Source organism: Hylobates moloch, unplaced genomic scaffold (genome assembly GCF_009828535.3).
Source record: "Hylobates moloch isolate HMO894 unplaced genomic scaffold, HMol_V3 SCAFFOLD_19, whole genome shotgun sequence".
NCBI lineage: Eukaryota > Metazoa > Chordata > Mammalia > Primates > Hylobatidae > Hylobates > Hylobates moloch.
The window spans coordinates 63,184,433-63,208,079 of NW_026652294.1; the positions used below are offsets into that span (position 1 = coordinate 63,184,433).

A 23,647-nucleotide genomic window follows, 5' to 3' on the forward strand; every position below is an offset into this window, starting at 1 on the left:
AAATTAGTGAACATAGGTCACTCCATTCCTCCGTTAGCCACCTATTCTGCAAAAATCCCTCAAGAATTTGTAGAATTAGAATCATTATGGATTTACATATACTTTCAGTTGCTTCTAGTGCAGAAATCAGGCATATATTTCAATACTATACCTGTAATCCTATTGGATGAAAGGTTGTTTGAAATTTGACCTTATTTCCAATATTCCTTATTAGAACAGATGACACAAGATTATAGATTGTCAACTCTAAAAATAAGACATCAGATAGGCAGCATATGCTTGCATTTATTAGACAGGGTCTCACACTGTCTCCTAGGCTGGAGTTCAGTGGTGTAGTCATAGATCGCTTACAACCTTGAATTCCTAGGCTCAAGTGATCCTCCCGCCTCAGCCTCCCAAGTAGTTGGGATTACAGATGTGCACCACCATGCCTAGTTAATTTTTTTGATTTTTAGTAGAGACAAGGTCTGACTATGTTACCCAGGTTGGTCTCAAACTCCTGGCCTCAAGTGATCCTCCTGCCTTGGCCTCCCAAAGTGCTGAGATTACAGGCATGAGCTACCACGCCCAGAGCATTTATTTTTAATATAAGCATAGGAATATGACTCTTCAAATAATTAAACACTTTTACAAAAGTTACTATTATCCATAAAATCCAAAAGGTTTTACTACTTACCTTATGAAATATAACAGGGTACAAGATATTCACAGATAGGATAAGCTCCCCTTCTTCAATCATGTCTGCTGAATTTTCAGGCTTTTTTCCTATGGCATGTGACTCCTGAAGAAAGACAAAGAGACACTGAAATCAGATACTATAACTCAGAAAAGATGCAGTGTGGTACAATGGCTATCAGCAAGGGATCGAGTCAAGCAGCCTTGGGTTTGACGCCTAGTAATACTCCGGGAAAACTGTTAAGACATCTCTAAGCTTTAGTTTCATCTTGTTTCAATAAACAAACAAAACCAGAAAATACTTACTGTACTGTTGCTGGGAATGTGTGCATAATGCATCTGATAAGATATGTGGTACTGAGTACTTAGCAGTTGATGAGCAAACAGGAGTATCAACTAATGCTGGTATAACACTGGCATTTCCAGTTACATTTTTACATTCCTTATCAAATATTCCTGTGAAAGCTATTTTACAGATAAAGCTCAGGGTTCAGTGATTTACTCTAGGTCATACCAGAGTTAGGACGCAAATACAAATTTGTTTGGCTCTAAACCCTAGGCTTTTTATAACACCATGACATCTTTAATATACTTTGATCTTTTATGTGTGCTGAATTAATATAAAATAGGGGCCAGGATGAACTGGTTTAGATGCAGGATGTTTTAAAAATAAGTGGGAATGATGTCACAAAATAGAGTAGGCAGCTCCAGGGCCCAGTCCCTCTAACAGAAGCAACCAGTAAGCTGGAATGACAGACTGGAATAAACTACTTTGGAACTCTGAAACCTGATGGGACACTTACAACAATCAGGGGAGTGTTTGATGAAGAGAGAAGTTGCTGCTTTTCATTAGTAAGCACTGTGTGCTAATCAACTACCACCCTCACTCCTTCGCCCCTCTGCCGATGAGACGGCAGCTCGAATTCCTGGAGAAGCTAGCTGGTGCCAAGGCAGGCAGTGGGGACCTGTTCTCTAAGAACTGCGGATTTTATGTTTTGGTTGGTCTGGTGATGCCGAGTGCCTGGCCCAGATACGTGCATTGGTTTTGACCCTCTTGGTGGCAGCAGCTTCCCCCCGCAGGATCTATATTGGAAGACTTACAGACAAGATGCTTTTTTTCTTTTTGGAGCCAGGTATTTAAGGAAATCTTTGTCAGATCACTGATTGACCGCAGAGATAATGAAACAGAAACATCAGTGACCACGTACAAGTAATACACATACTACAATAATCGTTTGGGAAAGTCACAGGCAGCTCCAGCCATGCACAAGAAAAAATATACCTAGAATGTCTAGTTCCCAAAAACACATATAAAACATACAATAGAGGAAAGTATGGACGATTCTTAGGAAAATAAGAATTTGACAAAATCCACCCTGAGGAAGCCCAGACATTGGAATTACTGTCAAAGTGTCAATTAATTATTCCTACAGGCAATAGCTACGTTCGCACATAAATAAAAGTTCACTAAACAAAGACGTTAAAGCAACTGACTTAAATGTGCTCAGTGAGTACCCCAGAAATTTGTACAATCATTATCTATCAACTTTAAAAATGTGTTCAATCAGCTAAAGGAAGCCAAATACTTAAAGAAAATCAGATTCCTTCCTTCCCTCCTTCCTTCCTTCCTCTTTCTTTCTTTTCCCTCTGTGGCCCAGGCTGGAATCTACTTGGCTCACTGCAGACTCCCTGCCTCCGGCTCCCGTGATTCTCCTGCCCCGGCCTGCGGGCTGCCTCAGATTGCCGGCGCGCGCCACCACCGCTGCCTGCTTTTTCTCCTTTGCTTGGAGGCGCGGTTTCGCCATCTTGGCCAGGCTGGTCTGCAGCTCCTGACCCCGAGTGCTCTGCCCGCCTCGGCCTCACAAGGTGCTGGGACTGCAGACGGAGTCTCACTCACTCGGTGCTCGGTGTTGCCCGGGCTGGAGTGCAGTGGCATGGTCTTGGCTCGCTGCAGCCTCCGCCTCCCAGCCGCCTGCCTTTGAGCCCTGCCCGCCCCCGCCCGGAATCAGGAGCTTGCCCGCCCATCGTCTGGGAGTAGGGTCTGTCCGGCCTCGCATCTGCCCGGCCGCCCCGTCTGGGAAGTGAGGAGCGCCTCTGCCCGGCCACCGCGTCTGGGAAGAAGTGAGGAGCACCTCTGCTCGGCCGCCCCGTCTGGGAAGTGAGGAGCGCCTCTGTCCAGCCACCCATCGTCTGGGAAGTGAGGAGCGCCTCTGCCCGGCCGCCCCGTCTGGGAAGTCAGGAGCGCCTCTGCCCGGCTGCCCCATCTGGGAAGTGAGGAGCGCCTCTGCCCGGCTGCCCCGTCTGGGATGTGGGGAGCGCCTCTGCCCGACCGCCCCGTCTGGGAGGTGTACCACGGAAGCCAGAAGCAATGTGGGGGCTGGACGCGGTGGCTCACGCCTGTAGTCCCGGCGCTCTGGGAGGCCCAGGCGGGTTGATCACTTCAGGCTAGGAGTTCGAGACCAGCCTGGCCAACATGGCGAAACATATGAAAAATACAACAGACAAACCAACCAACCAACCCAGCGACAACAAAACAGGTCTACCCTGGAGTCATACTCTAATTTTTTCTATTTTCCTCCCTTTCTGATCCTTTATCCCACTTTCTTTTTCTTCCTCTTCCTTCTCCTTCTTCTTTGTCAAATAGAGGATTGAGTTATTATCATTGATCCATACAAAGTCCCTCTCATTCATTTTCTTTAATTCCCACTCCCCATTTCTATTCCCCGTCTTCCCATGTGCACCCTTCCTAATATGTTTGATACACATCTTTTTGTTTGTATGTATTTTTAGAAAATGTTTATTGTTTTGTGTGCAAAAAAAATTAATAAAAAATTTAATAAAAAAAAAAAAGAAGAAAATCAGATTCCTCAATAAGATTAACAGGAGTTTTCTCATCAGAAACCATGGAGGTAAGAAACCAGAGAATGGGCAGATAGATGGATAGACTGACTGACTGATTTTTTTTTTTTTTGAGACTGAGTCTCGCTCTGTTGCCCAGGCTGGAGTGCAGTGGCGCTATCTCGGCTCACTGCAAGCTCCACCCTCCCGGGTTCACGCCATTCTCCTGCCTCAGCCTCCTGAGTAGCTGGGACTACAGGCGCCCGCCACCGCGCCCGGCTAATTTTTTGTATTTTTAGTAGAGACGGTGTTTCACTGTTAGCCAGGATGGTCTCAATCTACTGACCTCGTGATCCGCCCGCCTCGGCCTCCCAAAGTGCTGGGATTACTGGCGTGAGCCACTGCACCCGGCCCTGATTTTTTAAATCAATCTATCTATGTAGCCTAGATTGGCCTCAAACTCTTGGGCTCAAGTGCTCCTTCTGCCTCAGTCTTCTCAGTAACTGAGACTATGGGAACCCACCACTGTGTTCAGCTTTTAAATTTTTTTTACTTTTGTTTTTCTTTTTTGGGTGACATATTTAAACCCATGAAAGAAAAAAAAAAAAAAAACCTGTCAACCAAGAATTCTGTATTTGGCAAAACTATCCTTCAGGAATGAAGGAGAAATTAAGACATTTGCAGATAAACAAAAGCTAGGGGAATTAATTACTACCAGTAGACCTGACCTGTAAGAAGTGTTAAAGAGGATTCTTCAGGCTGAAATGAAAAGACACTAGACAGTAAATTGAAGCCATAAGAAGAAATGAAGAATACTGCTAAAGGGAACAACATAGGTAAATACAGAAGCCAGTATTATTGTACTTTTGGTTTGTAACTCACTCCTCTATGATTTTTCTGTTTTTCCTATATGATTGCAAAATAAACGGATTAAACAATACTTATAAGGTTATGTTAATGGACACACAATATATAAAGACATAATCTGTGACAACCCAAAGAGGGACAGACAAAGACGTGGAAGCAGAGTATTCGAATACTATAGAAACAAAACTGACACAAATGTTCAACAATGATGGGATTATGCCCCAATAAACCCCATAAATAAAATACATCACAAGTGGAAAATGCATTTAAGACCCCAATAAACCCATCATAAAGTCAAAACATCCTAAGTCAAACCACAGTAGGTTGAGGACTGTCTGTATAATTAAAAGTAAGTTGTTTCAATTTTAAGATTTAATTGTAATCCTGGCTGGGCACAGTGGCTCACACCTGTAATCTCAGCACTTTGGGAGACTGAGGCAGGTGGATCACTTGAGGTTAGGAGTTCCAGACTAGCCTGGCCAACATGGTGAAACCCTGCCTCTACAAAAATACAAAAATTAGTCGGGTGTGGTGGTGGTTGCTTGTAGTTCCAGCTACTCGGGAGGCTGAGGCACAAGATTCACTTGAACCCAGGAGGCAGAAATTACAGTGAGCCAAGATAGGGCCACTGTACTCCAGCCTGGGTGACAGAGTGAGACTCCGTCTCAAACAAAAAAAAAACGAAGTAATCCTTAAGTTACAGAAAAATAAGATGTTTTGGCATGTGTTTGTAGTCCCAGCTATCAGAAAGCTGATGTGGGAGTATCACTTGAGCCTAAGAGTTTGAGGCCAGCCTGGGGAACATAGCAAGACTCCATCTCTAAAAACAAAACTTTTTAAGGTTTCAACAGACAAAGAAGGATATTATATATTGGCAAAAGATGCCATCCAGCAAGAAGATATATACAATTATAAACTTATATACAGCCAACAGAACTCTAAAACATAAGAAGCATGGGAGACCAAGGTAGGCAGATTGCTTGAGTCCAGGAGTTCAAGACCAGCCTGGGCAACATGGCAAAACGCCATCTCTACAAAAAATACAAAAACTTAGCTCAGCATGGTGGCACAAGTTTATAGTCCTGTCTACTCGGGAGGTGGAGGTGGGAAGATAACTTGAGCACAGGAGGTTGAGGCAGCAATGCGCGGTGATGGCGCCACTGCACTTCAGCCCGGGCAAGAGAGCAAGACCCTGTTCTCAAAAAACATAAGTAAAACAAAATATATGAAGCAGAAGCCAACAGAATTGAAGAAACAGACAGTTCTGTGGTAATAGTTGGAGACTTTAATACCCCACTTTCAATAACGGGTAGAACAACTAGACAGAAGATCAATAAAGAAACAGGAAACTTGAACAACTGGAACAATTAGACCTAACAGATACACAAAGAACTCTCCCAACAACAACAGCTGAATACAGGTTCTTCTCAAGTGCATATGAACCATTCTCCAGGATAAACCAACAAATCTTAAATTAAAAAAAATTAAAGTAATAAAGGTAACTTTTCTGATCATTAAGTGAATATTAGAAATCAATAACAGGAGAAAAATTGGAAAATTCACAAGTATATGGAAATGTAACAACACTCGACAAAAATCACAATATAGGAAATTTAGGGAGATGCAGTAAAAAGAGTGATTTTAAAAAGTTATGGCTGTATAACTTTATATAAAAGAACAATCTCAATAACTAGGCAAGGAATTAAAAAAGAATAAACTAAACCCAAAGCTAGCAAAAAAAGAAGAAAATTATAGAGTGGAGATAAATGAAACAGAATAGAAAATATAGAAAAATCAATAAAAACAAAAGCTGGTTCTTTGAAAACATCAAATTTGACAAACTTTTACTGCACTCACAGAGAAAAAAGGAGGCTCAAATTACTAAAATGAGAAGTAAAAGTGGAGATGTTACTACTAATTTTACAGGAGAAAAAGGATTAGAAGAGAAAACTATGAACTACTGTTTGCCAACAAATTGGATAACCCAGATGAAAAGGACAAATTCCTGGAAACATACAAACTATCAAAACTGATTCAAAATGAAAAAAAAAATCTAAATAGACCTGTAACAAGTAAGGAGGTTGAATCAGCAATGAAAAACCTCCCAACAAAGAAAAGCCCAGAACCAGATAACTTCACGGGTAAATTGTACCAAACATTAAAAGAATTAATATCAGAGTTTCTCAAACTCTTTCACAAAATTTGAAAAGGAGCAAACACTTCCTAACTCATTCTATGAGGCCAGCATTATCTTGATACCACAGTGAGACAAAGACACTACAGGAAAACTACAGGCCAATATCCGTTTATAAATAGGAATGCAATAATCTCAACAAAATACTAGCAAAGCAAATTCAGAAGCATATTAAAAGGATTTTGTCGAATGTGTTTAATTTTTGTGAATTTTCCAATTTTTCTTCTGTTATTGATTTCTAATGTCATTCAGTTATGATAAGAAAAGGTACTTCTCATGATTACAATTTTTATTGAATCCCACAACCAATTGGAATTTATTTACCCTCAAAATGCAAGGGTAATTCAACATTAGCAAGTCAATCAATATAATACACCACACTAATGGAATGATGAGGTAAAAAAAAAAAAACACATCATTACCTCAATTGACACAGAAAAGCATTTGCCAAAATCTAACACCCTTTCATGATAAAAACACTAAATAAAACAGGAACAGGGCTGGGTGCGGTGGCTCACGCCTGTAATCCCAACAATTTGAGAGGCCAAGGTGGGTGGATCACCTGAGGTCAGAAGTTCAAGACCATCCTCGCCAACGTGGTGAAACGCTGTCTCTACTAAAAATACAAAAAGTAGCCAGGCATTGTGATGGGCGCCTGTAGTCCCAGCTACTCAGGAGGCTGAGGCATGAGAATCACTTGAACCCGGGAGGCGGAAGTTGCAGTGAGCCGAGATTGCACCACTGCACTCAGCCTGGGTGACAGAGCGAGATTGTCTCAAAAAAAAAAAAAAAAAAAGGAATTAAGAAAACAATTTCACTTACAATAGCATTCAAAAGAATAAAATGTTTAGGGATAAATTTAACCAATGAACTGAAAGGGTTGTATACATAAAGAGTATAAAACACTGCTGATAGGCCGGGCATGGTGGCTCATGTCTGTAATCCCAGCACTTTGGGAGGCAGAGGCGGGCGGATCACCTGAGGCCGGGAGTTTGAGACCAGCCTGGCCAACACGGAGAAACCCCGTCTCTATTAAAAACACAAAAAATTAGCCAGGTGTGGTGGCACGCACCTGTAATCCCAGCTACTCAGGAGGCTGAGGCAGGAGAATCGCTCGAACCCGGGAGGTGAAGGTTGCGGTGAGCCGAGATCGCACCATTGCACTCCAGCCTGGGCAACAAGAGCAAACCTTCGTCTCAAAAAAAAAAAAAAAAAAAACTGCTGTAAGAAATTAAATATCTAAATAAATGGAAAGAAATCTCATTCATGGATTGGAAGACTTGATATCATTAAGATCTCAACACTCCCCAAAGCAATCTATAGGTTCAATGCAATCCCTATCAAAATCCCAATGGCATTTTTTCCAAAAAAAGAAACACCCATCCTAAAATTCACAGGGAATTTCAAGGGACTCTGAAGAGTCAAAACAATCTTGAAAAACATGAATAAAGTTGGAGGACTCACACTCCCTGATTTCAAAATTTACTACAAAGCCAAAGTAATCAAAACAGTTTAGTTCTAGGTTAGAATCCAGACCAATAGAACGTAACAACGAAACTTATATGGTCAACTGACTTTGGACAAAAGTGCCAAGATCATTCACTAGGGAAAGGACAGTCTGCAAAAAATAGATAGGTATATGCAAAAGAATGAAATCAAACCCTTACATCATATATAAAAATCAACTTAAAGTGGATCACAGACAAACTTACAAGCTAAAGCTATAAAACTCCTAGAAGAAAACATATGGGAAAATCTTCATGACGCTGCATTTGGCAATGTTTTAAGTATGACATCAAAAGCAAGGACTACAAAAGAAAAAGATAAACTGGACTTCATCAAATTTAAAAACTTTTGTACATCCGACAGTATCAAGAAAGTAAAAAGGGCCGGGCGCGGTGGCTCACGCTTGTAATCCCAGCACTTTGGGAGGCCGAGGCGGACGGATCACGAGGTCAGGAGATCGAGACCACGGTGAAACCCCGTCTCTACTAAAAAAAATACAAAAAATTAGCCAGGCGTGGTGGTGGGCGCCTGTAAGTCCCAGCTACTCGGGAGGCTGAGGCAGGAGAATGGCGTGAACCCGGGAGGCGGGGCTTGCAGTGAGCCGAGATCGCGCCACTGCACTCCAGTCCGGGAGACAGAGCAAGACTCCGTCTCAAAAAAAAAAAAAAAAAAAAAAAAAGAAAGTAAAAAGGCTGAGTGTGGTTGCTCACGCCTGTAATCCCAGCACTTTGGGAGGCCGAGGCGCACGATCCCCTGAGGTCAGGAGTTCGAGACCATCCTAGCCAACATGGTGAAACCCCATCTCTACTAACGATACAAAAATTACCTGGGCGTGGTGGCGGGCACCTGTAATCCCAGCCACTCGGGAGGCAGATGCAGGAGAATCACTTGAACCTGGGAGATGGAGGTTGCAGTCAGCTGAGATTGTTCCATTGTACTCTAGCTTGGGCAACAAGAGCGAAACTCTGTCTCAAAAAAAAAAAAAGTAAAAAGACGACATACAGAATGGGACAAAATACTTTTAAATTGCATATATGGTAAGGGTCTAGTATCCAGAATATACAAAGAACTCTTTTTTTTAGACAGAGTTTCACTCTTGTTGCCCAGGCTGAAGTGCAATGGCACAATCTGGGCTCGCTGCAACCTCCGCCTCCTGGGTTCTAGTGATTCTCCTGCCAGCCTCCAGAGTAGCTGGGATTACAGGCGCCTGCCACCATGCCCGGCTGATTTTTTTTTTGAGACAGAGTCTCATTCTGTTGCCCAGGCTGGAGTGCAGTGGCATGATACTGGCCCATGGCAACATCCACCTCCCAGGTTCAAGCAATTCTCCTGTTTCAGCCTCCCGAGTAGCTGGGACTACAGGGGCATGCCACCACGCCCGGCTAATTTTTGTATTTTTAGTAGAGACAGGGTTTCGCCATGTTGGTCAGGCTGGTCTGGAACTCCTGACCGCAGGTGATCGACCCGCCTTGGCCTCCCAAAGTGCTAGGATTACAAGCGTTAGCCATGGCACCTGGCCAAGAACTATTTATAACTCAACAGGATAAACAACCCAATTTGAAAATGGACAAAATATTTCAATAGATCTTTTTCAAAGAAAATATACAGATGGCCAAAAAACAAATAAAAAGATGTTCAGCATCACTAGTTATTAGGGAAATACAAATCGAAACCACAATGAGATACTACTTCGCACCCACAAGGATGGCTATTATTAAAAAAAGCTAGAAAACACACATTCAATGTTCACAAGTACATGGAGAAATTGGAACCTTCATGCATTACTGATGGGAATGTAATACGGTATCATTGCTATGAAAAACAGGTTTCTCAGAATTAACCATACAATCCATCAATTCCACTCCTACGGGTAGATGCAAAATAAATGAAAAAGGACTTAAAAAGATATCTGTATACCAGTTTTCATAGCAGCATTATTCACAATAGCCAAAAGACAGAAACAACCCAAATGTCAGGCCGGGTGTGGTGGCTCACGCCTGTAATCCCACCACTTTGGGAGGCTGAGGCGGGCAGATCACGAGGTCAGGAGATCCAGACCATCCTGGCTAATACGGTGAAACCCCATCTCTACTAAAAATATGAAAAAATTAGCCGGGCGTTGTGGCGGGCGCCTGTAGTATCAGCTACTCGGGAGGCTGAGGCAGGAGAATGGAGGGAATCCAGGAGGCGGAGCTTGCAGTGAGCTGAAATCATGCCACTGCACTCCGGTCTGAAGACTGTGCGAGACTCCGTCTCAAAAAAAAAAAAAAAAAAAGAAACAACCCAAATGTCTATCAACAGATAAATAGAACAAAATGTGGTATATACATACAATAGATATTATTCAGCCATAAAAAGGAACGAAGCTCTAATACATGTTACAATATGGATGAACCTATAAAACATTATGCTACATAAAATATGCCATAGGCTGGGTGCCGTGGCTCACGACTGTAATCCCAGCACTTTGTGAGGCCGAAGTGGGCAGATTGCTTGAGGTCAAGGGTTCAAGACCAGCCTGGCCAACACGATGAAACCTTGTCTCTACTAAAAATACAAAAATTAGCCAGGCATGGTGGCAGGCACCTATAATCCCAGCTGCTTAAAAGGCTGAGGCAGGAGAATCGCTTGAACCCAGGAGGCGGAGACTGCAGTGAGCTGAGATGGCGCCACCACCCTCCAGCCTGGGCGACACAGCGAGACTGTTTCAAAAAAAAAAAAAAAAAAGCCATACAGAAAAGGACAAAAAAGCATTCCACTTACATGAGATATTTAGAATAGGCAAATTCATAGAGAAAGAAGGTAAAATAGAGGTTAGCAGGGGCTGCAGGAGGGAAAACTGGTGAGTTATTGCTTAATAGGTATAGAATTTCTGTTTGGGATGACGAAAAAGTTCTGGAAATAGTGGTGATGATTCACAGCATTGTGAATGTACTTATTGCCACTTAATTGAACACTTTAAAATGATCAAAATGGTAAATTTTATGTTATGTAAATTTCACCACAAAAAAAGTAAAATAAGTGGGAGAGACAACAGGTGCCTGTATGCATGATCAAGTGCCAGCACAGTGCCTAGCACATTGATTCTGAACCCATCGTGTCTACTAGCTCCTAATTCCTCAAGAGTCATCATCTTAAATTTTCCCGAAGTTTTACACAAGAGGTAATAGATGAGGATTGAGAATGTGGTTAAACCAAAATTAGGAGCAGAACAAAAAGACCAGAAATAGGGTAGTGAAAAGGCATAAATTTAGCATAACACTGAAAGCAAGATAAAACCAAACAAGAATAAAGGCAGAGATCTGAAAAAGTCAAATATGTGGTCACTCGAGTTCTAAGGGCCCTCTTCTCTCACTAGTTCCCAGACTCAAAGGAGTTTCTCTAGTTTGTTTTCAACTAAGCATATCCAGTATAAAGCTACCATACTGTCATTACTAACTCTCAGCCAATGTTGGTTTACTGTTTTAAGAGAAAAGGGTGAAAAAGATGAGACTCTTAATTACCATCTCATAAACGAATGTTTCTTGTCTGCAGGCTCGATCTATTGTAATGGTTTCTTCCCGATGTTCCAAGAACCTTTTTCTAACCCTGTTGTAGATGTAAAAGAAAAAAAGAAATCAAAGTTCAACATTTGTTATTCGGGCTTCAAAAACATATTTAACATTCAAGTTTTTTTATTTTGAACTAATTTTAAGTAGCAAAAGCAGGAAAAAGTTCCCTTCTATCTCTTGTTCAGCTTCCCTTACGTCAACATGTTACATGATCATGAGACAATTATTAAGAACAGGAAATAAATTCTTATACAATATTATTAGCTATAGGCCTTTTAAAAATTTCACGCAATTTTTAATTTACTCGTTTTTTTTTTTTCTGTTCCAGATTCCTATCCAGGATCCCATATGGCATCTGTTATTTTTCCTTAGTCTCCTTGAGTTTAAGTTCTTCAGTCTCTCCTTATCTTTTTTTTTTTTTTTTTTTTTTTTTTTTTTTTTTTTGTCGCACAGGCTGGAGTGCAGTGGCGCGATCTCGGCTCACTGCAAGCTCCGCCTCCCGGGTTCACGCCATTCTCCTGCCTCAGCCTCTCCGAGTAGCTGGGACTACAGGCGCCCGCCACAACGCCCGGCTAATTTTTTTTTGTATTTTTAGTAGAGACGGGGTTTCACCGTGGTCTCGATCTCCTGACCTCGTGATCCGCCCGCCTTGGCCTCCCAAAGTGCTGGGATTACAAGCGAGCGTGAGCCACCGCGCCCGGCCCTCTCCTTATCTTTCATGACCTTGACAATTTCAAAGAGCTCTAATCAGTTATTTTATAGAATGTCCTTCAATTTGGGTTTGACCGCTAGTTCCTCATGATAGGAATAAATTTAGCATTTTGATAAGAATACTACAATGATGTCCTTCTCAGTATATCATATCAAGAGGTTCATGATATTAATATGACATCTTACTAGTGATGTTTAGCTTGTTTCTGTCTGCCAGGTTCCTGCACCAGAAAGACACCTTATTTTCTATGAACTTGGTAAATATTTCGGGGGAGATACTTTGACACTATGCAAATCTTGTTTCTCCTCAAACTTCACCCATGAATTTTAACATTCATTGATAGATTTTGTCTGCAACATTTATTACTGTGGTGTATGCCTAAATAGCAATTCTGTCTTTACTTTCTCTACATTTATTCATTGGAATTATATTTTGAGGAAGACCTGCCTCTTTCCTCCCATCTGTTTATTTCATCATTTTAGTATGAACCTACAGATGATTGTTTTATTCTGGGGTTAAAATCTAATACAATCATTATTTTGTTGTTCAAATTGGTACAGCTTTATCATTAGGAACTCCCATTCTTTCAGCAAGTCCTCTCCTTTTTAAAATTATTTTTTATTTTTTGAATATTCCCTTACTTTCTGGCACCACAAGATGCTCAAGGCCCATCCTGTATTTTTCTTGTCTCATCCCTGGAATCAACCACTTGTAAGAGCCCTAGTTCCTTTACTGGAAAAAGGTGTTTAGAGACCAGTATCTGGGTTCTAGGCGTTCTCATTGTTACTGGAGTCACTGCTTCTAGGCCTCTCAGCTGAGACAGGCAGGAAATATATGTATGTATACTAACCTATGCATCTATAAATATCTGTATTTCTGTATTTTACTGTTAAACATTTAAAAGTGTGAGTTTATACTGATACTTCTGATCCCAAACTAAAACCACAGGATTCATTTTAGCCTTTCACATTTCCTTGTTTATAACTTCTTTCTCCACAAGTGAGAAATCCAGCTTTCACTGTTGGCAACCTATGATTTGTTCAATTCTAGTACATACATAAAATAGTTACAGAATTGCTAACCTATACCCCTGTGAGAAACACTAACTTACGAACAGTTCTGTCTTCACCTTTACATTATATCAAGATATGCTTTTGGTAGCATTTTATTATTTAAAAATCGGAACAATATATTTAAGATTAGCACGGCCCCTGCACATGGATGATATGCAAATTCATGAAGTGCTCCCCAAAAAAAGGCAGGCTTTAATACAGACTTTAGTTCTTTCTTCCCCACCCTTTTCAGTGGTGTTATATTACACATCTGTAATACAACTAGCCTTATTTTTTAGTTTTTGAATTCAGTTTTGGGTTCCCCCTACATCCTAGTTGGTTTTAATTGTCTGATTACATTTGGGGTATGCGAAAAATGTGTGACACATCACTATGATCCTAAGAGTCAAAAGTGTCACTCCCTTTTTGTCCCTACTAACCTGTTCCCATTCCCTCCCTTCTTTCCACCCCTTTCCCACCCACCCCTGCAGGCAATCAGTCTCTATAGTTTTGGTTTATCCTTTCCATTTCCTTTGTTCGAATAAACAGATATTTATGTATACTCTTCTATCTCCTTCAGTATCAATCTGAGTTCACTTACGAAGAAAAAAAGAACAGCAATTTGAACAAAGGTTAAGGATTCAATAACTTTAACAGAGGAATGGAAAAATGAGGGATTGGCAAGGAAGCAGTAAAAGGGAACACTAAAAATAGCAAATAGAAGGAGCACCCTACCCTTAGGGCTGAGAAAGAGCGCAAGGAAGTCCTTTTTTCTTCCCAGGACTGAGATCCAGACCAGCTGGAGAAAGAAGGTGCTATGGTACTGCATCAGTGGAACTTGCTGGAAATCCACCCTCAAGGGCACTAGGAAAACCTGTTCAGGGGAGCTGTGGAGGGGAATGGGGTTGGCAGGAAAGCTGCTGGGTGCGGGGTGCTTCAGACTGCAGTGTATTGCAGGAACTGGGCACTGGGGAAGCTGTGTGCACTGCAGGATCCTGCTGAGCCAGCACATCAGATCAGGAAGCAAAACCCTTGAGAGCCCTGAAAAGTCTCTCCATCGCCCTTCAGTGACAAAGCTTAATGATGTGCTAGTTGGCAAAAGAAAAGTATTTAAAAGGCCAAGGTCCATTTTTACAGAGCAAGAAAAAGTGGTAAATTTGAAGGTGAGAGCCAATAAACTACACCTGGCACACCTTTCTTACATGAAAGGTGGCATATACTTTGGGACTTTGCTTTTTTCACTTCATAGAATGTACTGGAAATTACTCTGAGTTAATCCTTCCTCATCCTTTATTCTAGCTGCAAAATATTACAGTGTGGACTTCCCATAGCATATTCAACACTCTCCTCTCCTAAGTCTGTATATTTAAGGTATTTCAAGTATTTTGCAATTATGAACAATACTTCAAGGAACAACAAGCAGATAGACACAAGCTAAACATCACTAGTAAGTATTGAATACATGTATTTTCATATTGTTGGAGGGGTATCTTTGGTATAAACTACTAGAAATGGGATTGCTGGGACAAAAAGTATTATTTTCCTCATTAATTTCTGTTATCTTTATTATTTCCTTTCTAGTATTTTCTTTTCACTTACTTTGTTGTTCTTTTCTTCTTTTCTGAGCTGGAAATTTATTTTCTTTTCTTTTTTTTTGACAGGGTCTTTTTCTGTTGCCCAGGCTGGAGTGGAGTGCTAAAATCAAGGCTCACTTCAGCCTCAATCTCCTAGGCTCAAGTGATCCTTCCACCCGGCTTCCTGAGTAGCTGGGAGCACAGGTGTGTGCCACCACAGCTGGCTAATTGTTTTTATTTTTTGTAGAGCAGGTTCTCCCTATCTTGCCCAGGCTGTTCTCAAACTCGAGGGCTCAAGCAATCCTTCCACCTTGGCCTCCCAAGTGTTGAGAGTACAGGCATGAGCCACTGCACTCAACCTGTTTGTAATATTCTATTTTATGAATGTCACTGATGTTTCCTTTGTGACCTAATACATAATCAATTTTTGTGAACATGTCATACAGTTCTCATTAGCAGGGATCAAATTTTATGCATACGTACCTCCATAAGATATAAATTTAAAAGTGTCCTTTATCATATGTAATACTTTGAGGCTTGAATACTATTTGTCTGATATCAGCATCACTACTCCTGCTCAATTTTTGTTTCCATTTACTTGGTATACTTTTGTCTAACCCTTTATTTTTAGCTTTTCTGAATCATTTTACTTTAGATGTGTCTCTTGTTGCCCCAAGATTTTTGTTTTACAAGCCAAATTGAAAATCCTTTTTTAATACGTTGCTTAAGACTGATGTATTTGGTCTCAACTCTATCACAATGTTTTCTAATTATTTGTATTTTGTTGTATTAGCTGTTTTTCATTATGAAATGTGTACCCTTCTTTTCCATGTATTTTTTAGAAATTGAGGGGGAGTTGGTATTTCTATTAGTGTTCTACTGGTTACCTTTGTACTCATATTTTTTAAATCCTATAGTTACCCATTTTCTTATTTAACACTTTACTATCTAGTCTGTCAGGTTTTTTTTCTTCTGCAGTAGTCTTTAAAACCCATCTATTGCCCACACATTATCCATTTTTCTCCTTCCATCATTTTAGTTGCAATACTGTACTTTGTTACAGTACCCAACAGTTACACAAATCTTCCACCCTCATCCTCTCTGTATTAGTCCTTTTGCTGAAAATTTCCCAGTCATCAACTGGTTGGATAAAGCTCACTCTCTTGTATATTCCTCAGAAATGGCCAGCAGGTACAGAAATTACCCAGGTTTTTGTATGTCGAAAACTCTTTTTCTATAACCTTGACATTTGAGGACATTCAGATATAAAATCCTTAAATTCACACCTTCATTGAGCTTTAAAAAAGAACACTGCTCTATGTTGCCTTGCTTTGTATGTCAGTTTTTCAACATGTGATGCTTTCTGTAAGTTTGCCTTTAAGTTATGTGTTCTTTTTGCACAGAAGACTTGATGATTTCATTTTTATCTCTGAAATCTAATAGTTTTACTAAAATATATCCCAAAAGTCAGTAAGTCTGGGTTAATTTTTCCAGGTACCTAGTGAACCCTTTCTAGATTTAGTTTTTTTTCCAATTTCTGGAAACTTTTGCTGGATTATGTTTTTAAATATGAATTATGTTCCATTTTTTTTTCTTCTTCAGGGACTCTGATAATATGAATATTATGTCTTTGCCTATCTACCTACCATTCCCTACTTTCTCGGATTAATCTTACTTTTTTCTTTGTCATTTTCAATTCTCTTGGTTGTTTTTATGCCTTTCTTCATTGCCTCCTGCTTTCATTTCAGTCTATTTTCCCTTAGGTATCTTACAATTTATTCACTTACGAGGTATTGTCTCTTTCTTCCATTTCTTCCCTGTGTTTCATCAACTCTTTTTTCATTTCTCCTTTAGTCATCATTTCCATTCTTATTAATAGTTTTAAAAATTCTAAGCCAAGGTAAACCTTTTTATACCCTCAAATGCTTATTTGAGTATATTCAATTCTGTTTGGAGTATAGACTTACAGGCTTTCTCTCTTTTTTTTTTTTTTTGAGGCAGAGTCTCGCCCTGTCGCCCAGGCTGGAGTGCAGTGGCGTGATCTCTGCTCACTGCAAGCTCCGCCTCCCGGGTTCACGCCATTCTCCTGCCTCAGCCTCCCCAGTAGCTGGGACTACAGGCCCCCGCTACCACGCCCGGCTAGACTTACAGGCTTCACCTGTTTCCAGGTGGAAACAGGTAGTCTCCGAAGTTGATCTGTATAAACAGTTATTTCCTGATTATCTACAATAAGCTCTCGTTAGATTTTATTTCCTCGTGCTCATTTTTGTAACATCTGGAGCACAGTGATAGTTTACAAGATTCCCAGTTTGATGGTGCTCTTTTCTGTCATTCTAGTCAACTTCAGATATATGAGAGTTGTTTTTTTTTTCCTTTTTTTTTTTTTGGGGGAACAGAGTCTCGCTCTGTCACCCAGGCTGGAGTGCAATGGCGCGATCTCGGCTCACTGCAAGCTCTGCCTCCCAGGTTCACGCCATTCTCCCGCCTCAGCCTCTCCGAGTAGCTGGGGCTACAGGCGCCCGCCACCACACCCAGCTAATTTTTTTTTATATTTTTAGTAGAGACGGGGTTTCACCGTGGTCTCGATCTCCTGACCTCATGATCCGCCCGCCTCGGCCTCCCAAAGTGCTGGGATTACAAGCATGAGCCACCGCACCCGGCTGAGTTTTTTAAAAAATCATTTGTGGTTGGTTTGGTGGGATAGGAGTTTTGAGTTCTCCAATTTCCTGGTTCTTTTGTTTTTTGTTTTTGCAGGACTCTGTAAGTTCCCTTTGTTAGCCTTTAAACAGTACATCCTGGACCTGTAAACAGTGCTTTCTTGGTCACAAAAGTGAGGGGGATGGGCAGAATAATCTAAAATTTCGATTGTATTCAAAGTAATGTTGCTGAAGGGCTGGGCGCAGTGGCTCAGGCCTGTAATACCAGCCCTTTGAGGCAAGGCTGGCAGATCACTTGAGGTCAGGAGTTTGAGACTAGCCTGATCAAAATGGTGAAACCCTATCTCTACTAAAAATATAAAAAATTAGCCAGGCATGGTGGCACACGCCAGTAATCCCAGCTACTTGGGAGGCTGAGGCAGAAGAATCACTTGAGCTCAGGAGGCAGAAGTTGCAGCGAGGAGAGACTGAGCCACTGCACTCTAGCCTGGGCAACAGAGTGAGACAGACTCTGTCTAAAAATAAATAAATAAGTAAATAAATAATGTTGATGAAGCTTTTGGAATCACAAGTAAGTTTTAGCAGCACCCATGTATTAACAATTATCTCTCCTATTCCTAGGAATTAAAACCAGCTAAGTAGTCAAAAAAAATGTCAAAACTGCCGAAGCTATGTAGTTTGCTATCGATTAAGGGAGCAACATGTATCAAGGAAGAATCAATATCTACCAACTACCTTTGGTCCCTTATATACATAAAAGGAGCTCTTTCATTTGATGTGGGAAAGAAAAAGTACCAGAAATTTATTTTATGTCATAATAAAGGAATGATGTACTTATGTTGTATTTTTATAATAATGTTAAATTATTGGTGGGGAGAAAGAAGGTTCAGAGAAAGATAAAGCATAGAGATACAAATTTAGGCTTTTGCCACAAGTCTAATTTTTTTTGGCAGGACCATTAAGGTTAACAATGGTCATTTATTAAATACACTAGCTTCACAGTATATCAAAATAACCCCAGTTGAAGAATACCGTACTGATTTACATTCGATTATATATAATTCTACCCACAAATCCTGTTTGGAGGGACCAGAAGATAACCAAGGAGATCTAGTTGACCTAGTAGTGCAAAGTAGTCATGGGAAGTAATGTTTAAGTAGTCTTAAAATTACTATTTAACATGGCTTAACAAAATTACTGTAAATCAATTAATATATTATTAACTATAGCAAAAAGAGTCTGCTTTAATATGATTATCATCAACGTTCTTTCTTCAGTCTATCTCTAAAAATCACTTCCTGAGTCTTCTGAAAGTTTCATTTATTCCACTCATTCTACAAATATTTGTTGGCTCCCTACTATGCACCACAGTTCTAGGAATTGGTAATATAGCAGTGAGTGTGGCAGATGTAACTTAAGGAACTTTCAAGTGTAGCTAAGAAGACCGAAAATTAAACACGTATATTACAGATGTGATGAGCATTTCAATAGGGAAGCATAGGGTGCTACATGAGCGTACAAGATGACCTAAATGGAGTCCGTAGTCCTTTAGCTGACTTGCAGGATGAGTAGAAGTCAGCAAGGTCAGGAGATAATCAAGAATGACTGTTTTGGGCAAAGGCCTGGAGTGAGAGAGCACATTTGAGGAACTGAAACACAGTGCAGTGTGGGTGGAACATTGCAGAGAGAAAGCTGAAAAAAAATCAGCAAGGTCAGCCGGGTGCGGTGGCTCACATCTGTAATCCCAACACTTTGGGAGGCCGAGGTGGGCGGATCAAGAGAGGTTGGCCAACATGGAGCCTGACCAACATGGAGAAACCCCGTCCCTACTAAAAATACAAAGTTAAGCGTGGTGGCGCATGCCTGTAATCCCAGCTACTTGGGAGGCTGAGGCAGGTGAATCACTTGAACCCAGGAGGCGGAGGTTGCCGTGAGCCGAGATCGCACCATTGCACTCAGGCCTGGGCAACAAGAGTGAAACTCCATCTCAAAAACAAAACAAAACAAAACGAAAACAGCAAGGTCCATTCCTTAGAGGCCTTTGCGAGCCACTGCAGCCTCAGGACTTCAGCCTAAGGGGCATCAAAAGGTTTTAGGCAAGGGAGTAACAATCAGATGTGCATTTTAGACAAATACAACTAATCAATCAACAATAGTTACAGAGCACCAATTGGAGCAAGGCAGTATAGTAGGCCTAAGAACGATACATAGATGGGAGTTTGGACTCTCACTGAGCCTTCAAGGACTTTAGAAATGTTAAGAGTTTAAGGCAGTATAAATGCATCTGTTTCCTAAGGGAAAGATGTGTTGTGGTCATCTGGAATGGAATCTTTGGGTTTTTAAAGTGCTATGGGCCAGGTGTGGCAGCTCACGCATGTAATCCTAGCACTTTGGGAGGACGAGGTGGGCCGATCACATGAGGTCAGGAGTTGTAACTAGCCTGGCCAACGTGGTGAAACCCGTCTCTACTAAAAATGCAAAAAAGTTAGACAGCCGAGGGTGCAGGCACCTGTAATCCCAACTACTCTGGAGGCTGAGGCAGGAGAATTGCTTGAACCCAGAGGCAGAAGTTGCAGTGAGCAGAGATCACGCCACTGCACTCAGCCTGGGCAACAGAGTGAGACTGCATCTCAAAAAAATAACATAACATAACATAACATAACATAACATAACATAACATAACATAACATAAGAAGTGGTATGTTTCAGATGGGAGAGAGGCCACATGCATCCTGGGCCATCTGAAAGAGAAAGTGGTTGAAAATAAATCTGGAAAGGCAGATTTGGGATATATGTGGAAGCCTTCAAATGTCTAGCTAAGGAGTTTGAAATTTTTCCATATAGGAGATGTAGGCCATAGACCATTTTTAAGCAAAATGACATTTTCAGGCGAAAGCATAATAGATAAATCAGTGGGAGAAACGACTGTACTTATCAAAGACAGTTAAGAACCTTGCATAGTGCTCCAGGTGTTGCTGCTGTAAAAGTTAGCAGTAGGGACTAAGGGAACAGATTTGGCAGTTATTATGAAAGGAAACCCAAATAGAGTTGAAATGACTGCCTGAATATTTGAGGGGGATAATAGCGTATGATCAAGAATGACAGAACATAGCTGAGGTGGTATGAAATAAGTGGACTATAAATTGGAAATTATAAATTTCACTATTACATGCACAATTTCTGTATATTATCATATAACAGTGCCTCTCAAAGAGTGGTAGGCAGACCAGAATTCATCTATGACCTATTTGTTAACCAATCTGTACAGAAAATGCCAGTAAGCATTTAGAAACTTCCATTATCATTGACAGTAATTTTAAGTCTATTAAATTTAATTAAAAATTTGAACTTATATTGTGTTTGTCTTTTTTAATTCCATTTTTCTAGTAATTCTTTTTATAGTATTTTATCAAAGTATAAATCTGTCAAAGATTAAAAATTTTTAAAAACAAAAACTGTCCTTTACCACAAATAGTTTGAGAAACAGTATCAGAGTATTTAGCTTGCCCCCCAGATCTAAGTAGATTACCTCTATAAACACATTCAAAAATATTAAAAAATAAACACAAGTTTGAATATGGACTGAATATTACAGATTATGTATTTACGGTTTTCTTAGGTATAATAATACCACAATAATTATGTAAGAGAGTGATACTTTTAGAAGCTATATGCTTACGTATTTAAGGGTAAATTATCATGTCTAACTTACTGAATAGGGGATAGCAAAATGACAAAACACACAGCAGGCATCCCATACACACGGCTAAAGTAAATATGGTCAAATATTAAGAATAGCTGAATTTAAGGGGTGGGTATACAGTCAACAATCAATACTGTACTTTCAACTTTTCAAAACATAATGTTGAAAAAATGTTTAAATAAATAGGTCATAAAAACCAAGTCCTCCATACCCCAAAGTCACCAGGTCAGTATTCTCCGGAATGACTTCTGGATCCTCACCGTCCTCAAGGCATTTCAGTTTATCAAGGCTAAAACAAAAAGGAAAAGCAATACTTTAAGGTCGACTCTGCAACTGGTTCACAGCGAGTTAGGGTTGTTTTCCTAAATACATTACTGAATTATGAAGTCAGATAAAATCCAGCAGGCGGCTCAGAGAGGCCAGAACTTAAGACAATGATTCCTGTGATTATATTTTATAATGAAAAGGCCGATGAAAGCAGCCAGTACTGTTAAATGGAGCAAGAGATTAAAGTTATTTTTATATTTTCATCCCCAAATAAGGCACTTTTAAGAAATATTTCAGTAACAGAATACCCGGAAGGTCCCCAAAAGAAACCAGTGAGTCGGGGTTTTAACACTCCTCTGATGAAGTCTCCCGCAGCTTCACCATTACTCAGGTTCCTCCATTGTCAAAGTGTCTTGTCAATGGCAGGTACACGTCGCTGTTGCCCTGATTGCTATTCTTTATTAACAAGCACTCTTAGAATAAGCAAAAGGAAAAACTAGTCTTTGATGCAGCTGTCTTGTCTCTTTGCTCCAACTCGTAGAAACTGTGCATTCGGGTCCCAGGACTTCTCCTGGTGTCCCAGGAAGGCTCCAGCGGGTTAAAAGCTTTGAAAGGGTAATACTCCTAACCCAGGTCTAAACCACAGGCCCTTCTCAGGGATGAATCCCAGAGGAGCGCACGAGCAAGGCTGCACCCTGTTTGACCCCAAGCTGCAAGAGCCCCTTTGCTCCGCACTCACCCGCACACCGCCCTCAGCTCAGCCGCCGCCTCCAGGCTGCAGTCCAGATCCCTGGCCACCGCGGCATCCTCCCGGTCGGAGTCAGCAATCCCCTGGCTCCCAGGCAGAGCGGATGCCGGCGGCTCCCTCAGCGACAAGTCCCCGGCCCCGCGCAGACGGCCCCGCCACAGCTCCCCAAAGGCGCCCACATGGAAAGCGCGCGTATTTAGCTCGGGAAGCTCATACTCTGGAAAGTTGCAGCCGCCACTGCCGGAGACTGGGTCCTGCCTGCCACCCACCCCGCTACACGCTGGGCCACCTCGGCTTCCTTCAGCCATGTTCGCCCCACTCCCTTCCCTGCAAAAGCCTGGAGATCAAGGCCTCGCAGAGCGTGATGGAAGTTGTAGTTGCTTGGGGCGCCCGGCCGGCGAGCGGCGGGGCAGCGCGGGCGGGGCCTCAGAAACTACATTTCCCGGCAGGCCATGGGCAGGCCCGCCCCAGGGCGCGGCACCGCGAGGCTCTACGTGCAGGGCGCAGCATTGTTCTCCGACCCGGGCGGTGCGGGAACCGTTGCGGCTGTCGGTTAACCGCAGCGCGTGGGGCTGGGTTTCTGGTCCCCGAGTTACGTAGCAACTGCCTCTGCCGGATAGGGCGGCCTCGCCAGGCGCTTAAGCCCCGCTCCTTGCGGCTCTCGGACCAAGGGGTGCAAGGTTTTTTTCTTGACTGGGGTTCAAGGGCTGCTTTGCTGCCTGCTTGCTTTAGAGCCTGAGAAACGAGGGCTAGGGCCGAGACCAGGGACACGACCAGCCCTCCAGATCTGGTTCTTTGACAACCTCCCCAGAGGCCCATATTCGTGTGCGTGTGCAGCAGTGTTTCAGAGCGTCTGTGTATCACACACTACATGATTAACCCTAATGTATGTTTTTAGTGTTTTTAAAAATTAGAACAACCTTTCCAGATAGGGCGTGTCACCCCGTGTTGCTGTTGAGGAAGGATTTACCTGCGGGGAAAATAGAAGCAGGATCGGAACTCAGTCTGGCTTCGGATAGAGTTCTCTCCATTTCTCAGAGGCCCTGAAGGATACAGCAGGACATACTATTTATTTATTAGACTGTAATCACATGCCATATAATTCACCCATTTGAAGTGTTCAATTATTTTTAGTATATTCACAGGCTTGGGCAACCATCACCACTATTTGAGAGCATTTTTACCACTCCAAAGAAGAAACTTGTACCTTTTAGCTATCACCCCTGATCCTCCCAACTCCTCCAGCCCTAGCCAACCAGGAATCTACTTTGCCTCTCTAGATTTAACTAATCTGGACATGCAA

The 23,647-nt window shown here is 41.6% G+C and overlaps 1 protein-coding gene and 1 non-coding gene across 4 annotated transcripts in view; one reads left to right on the forward strand and one right to left on the reverse strand.

Moving 5' to 3' along the window:
- SNAPC3 (small nuclear RNA activating complex polypeptide 3) overlaps positions 1 to 22,751 on the reverse strand; it is a 40,996-nt gene extending 18,245 nt beyond the window's left edge. For all 3 annotated transcript variants that reach the window (XR_009211155.1, XR_004245514.2, XM_032139709.2), the window contains exons 1-4: positions 22,336 to 22,751; positions 21,541 to 21,618; positions 11,584 to 11,668; positions 677 to 781 (exon numbers count right to left, since the gene is read on the reverse strand). Coding sequence is in view for 1 of the 3 variants with exons in the window: in XM_032139709.2 (XP_031995600.1) it covers positions 677 to 781; positions 11,584 to 11,668; positions 21,541 to 21,618; positions 22,336 to 22,652 (585 nt within the window). In the remaining 2 variants the exon portion in view is untranslated. The remainder of the gene's footprint in view (positions 1 to 676; positions 782 to 11,583; positions 11,669 to 21,540; positions 21,619 to 22,335) is intronic.
- On the forward strand, positions 13,492 to 13,599 carry LOC116459584 (U6 spliceosomal RNA). Its single transcript, XR_004245622.1, has one exon. It is a non-coding gene; the product is annotated as a U6 spliceosomal RNA (small nuclear RNA).
- Positions 22,752 to 23,647: the final 896 nt, after the last annotated feature.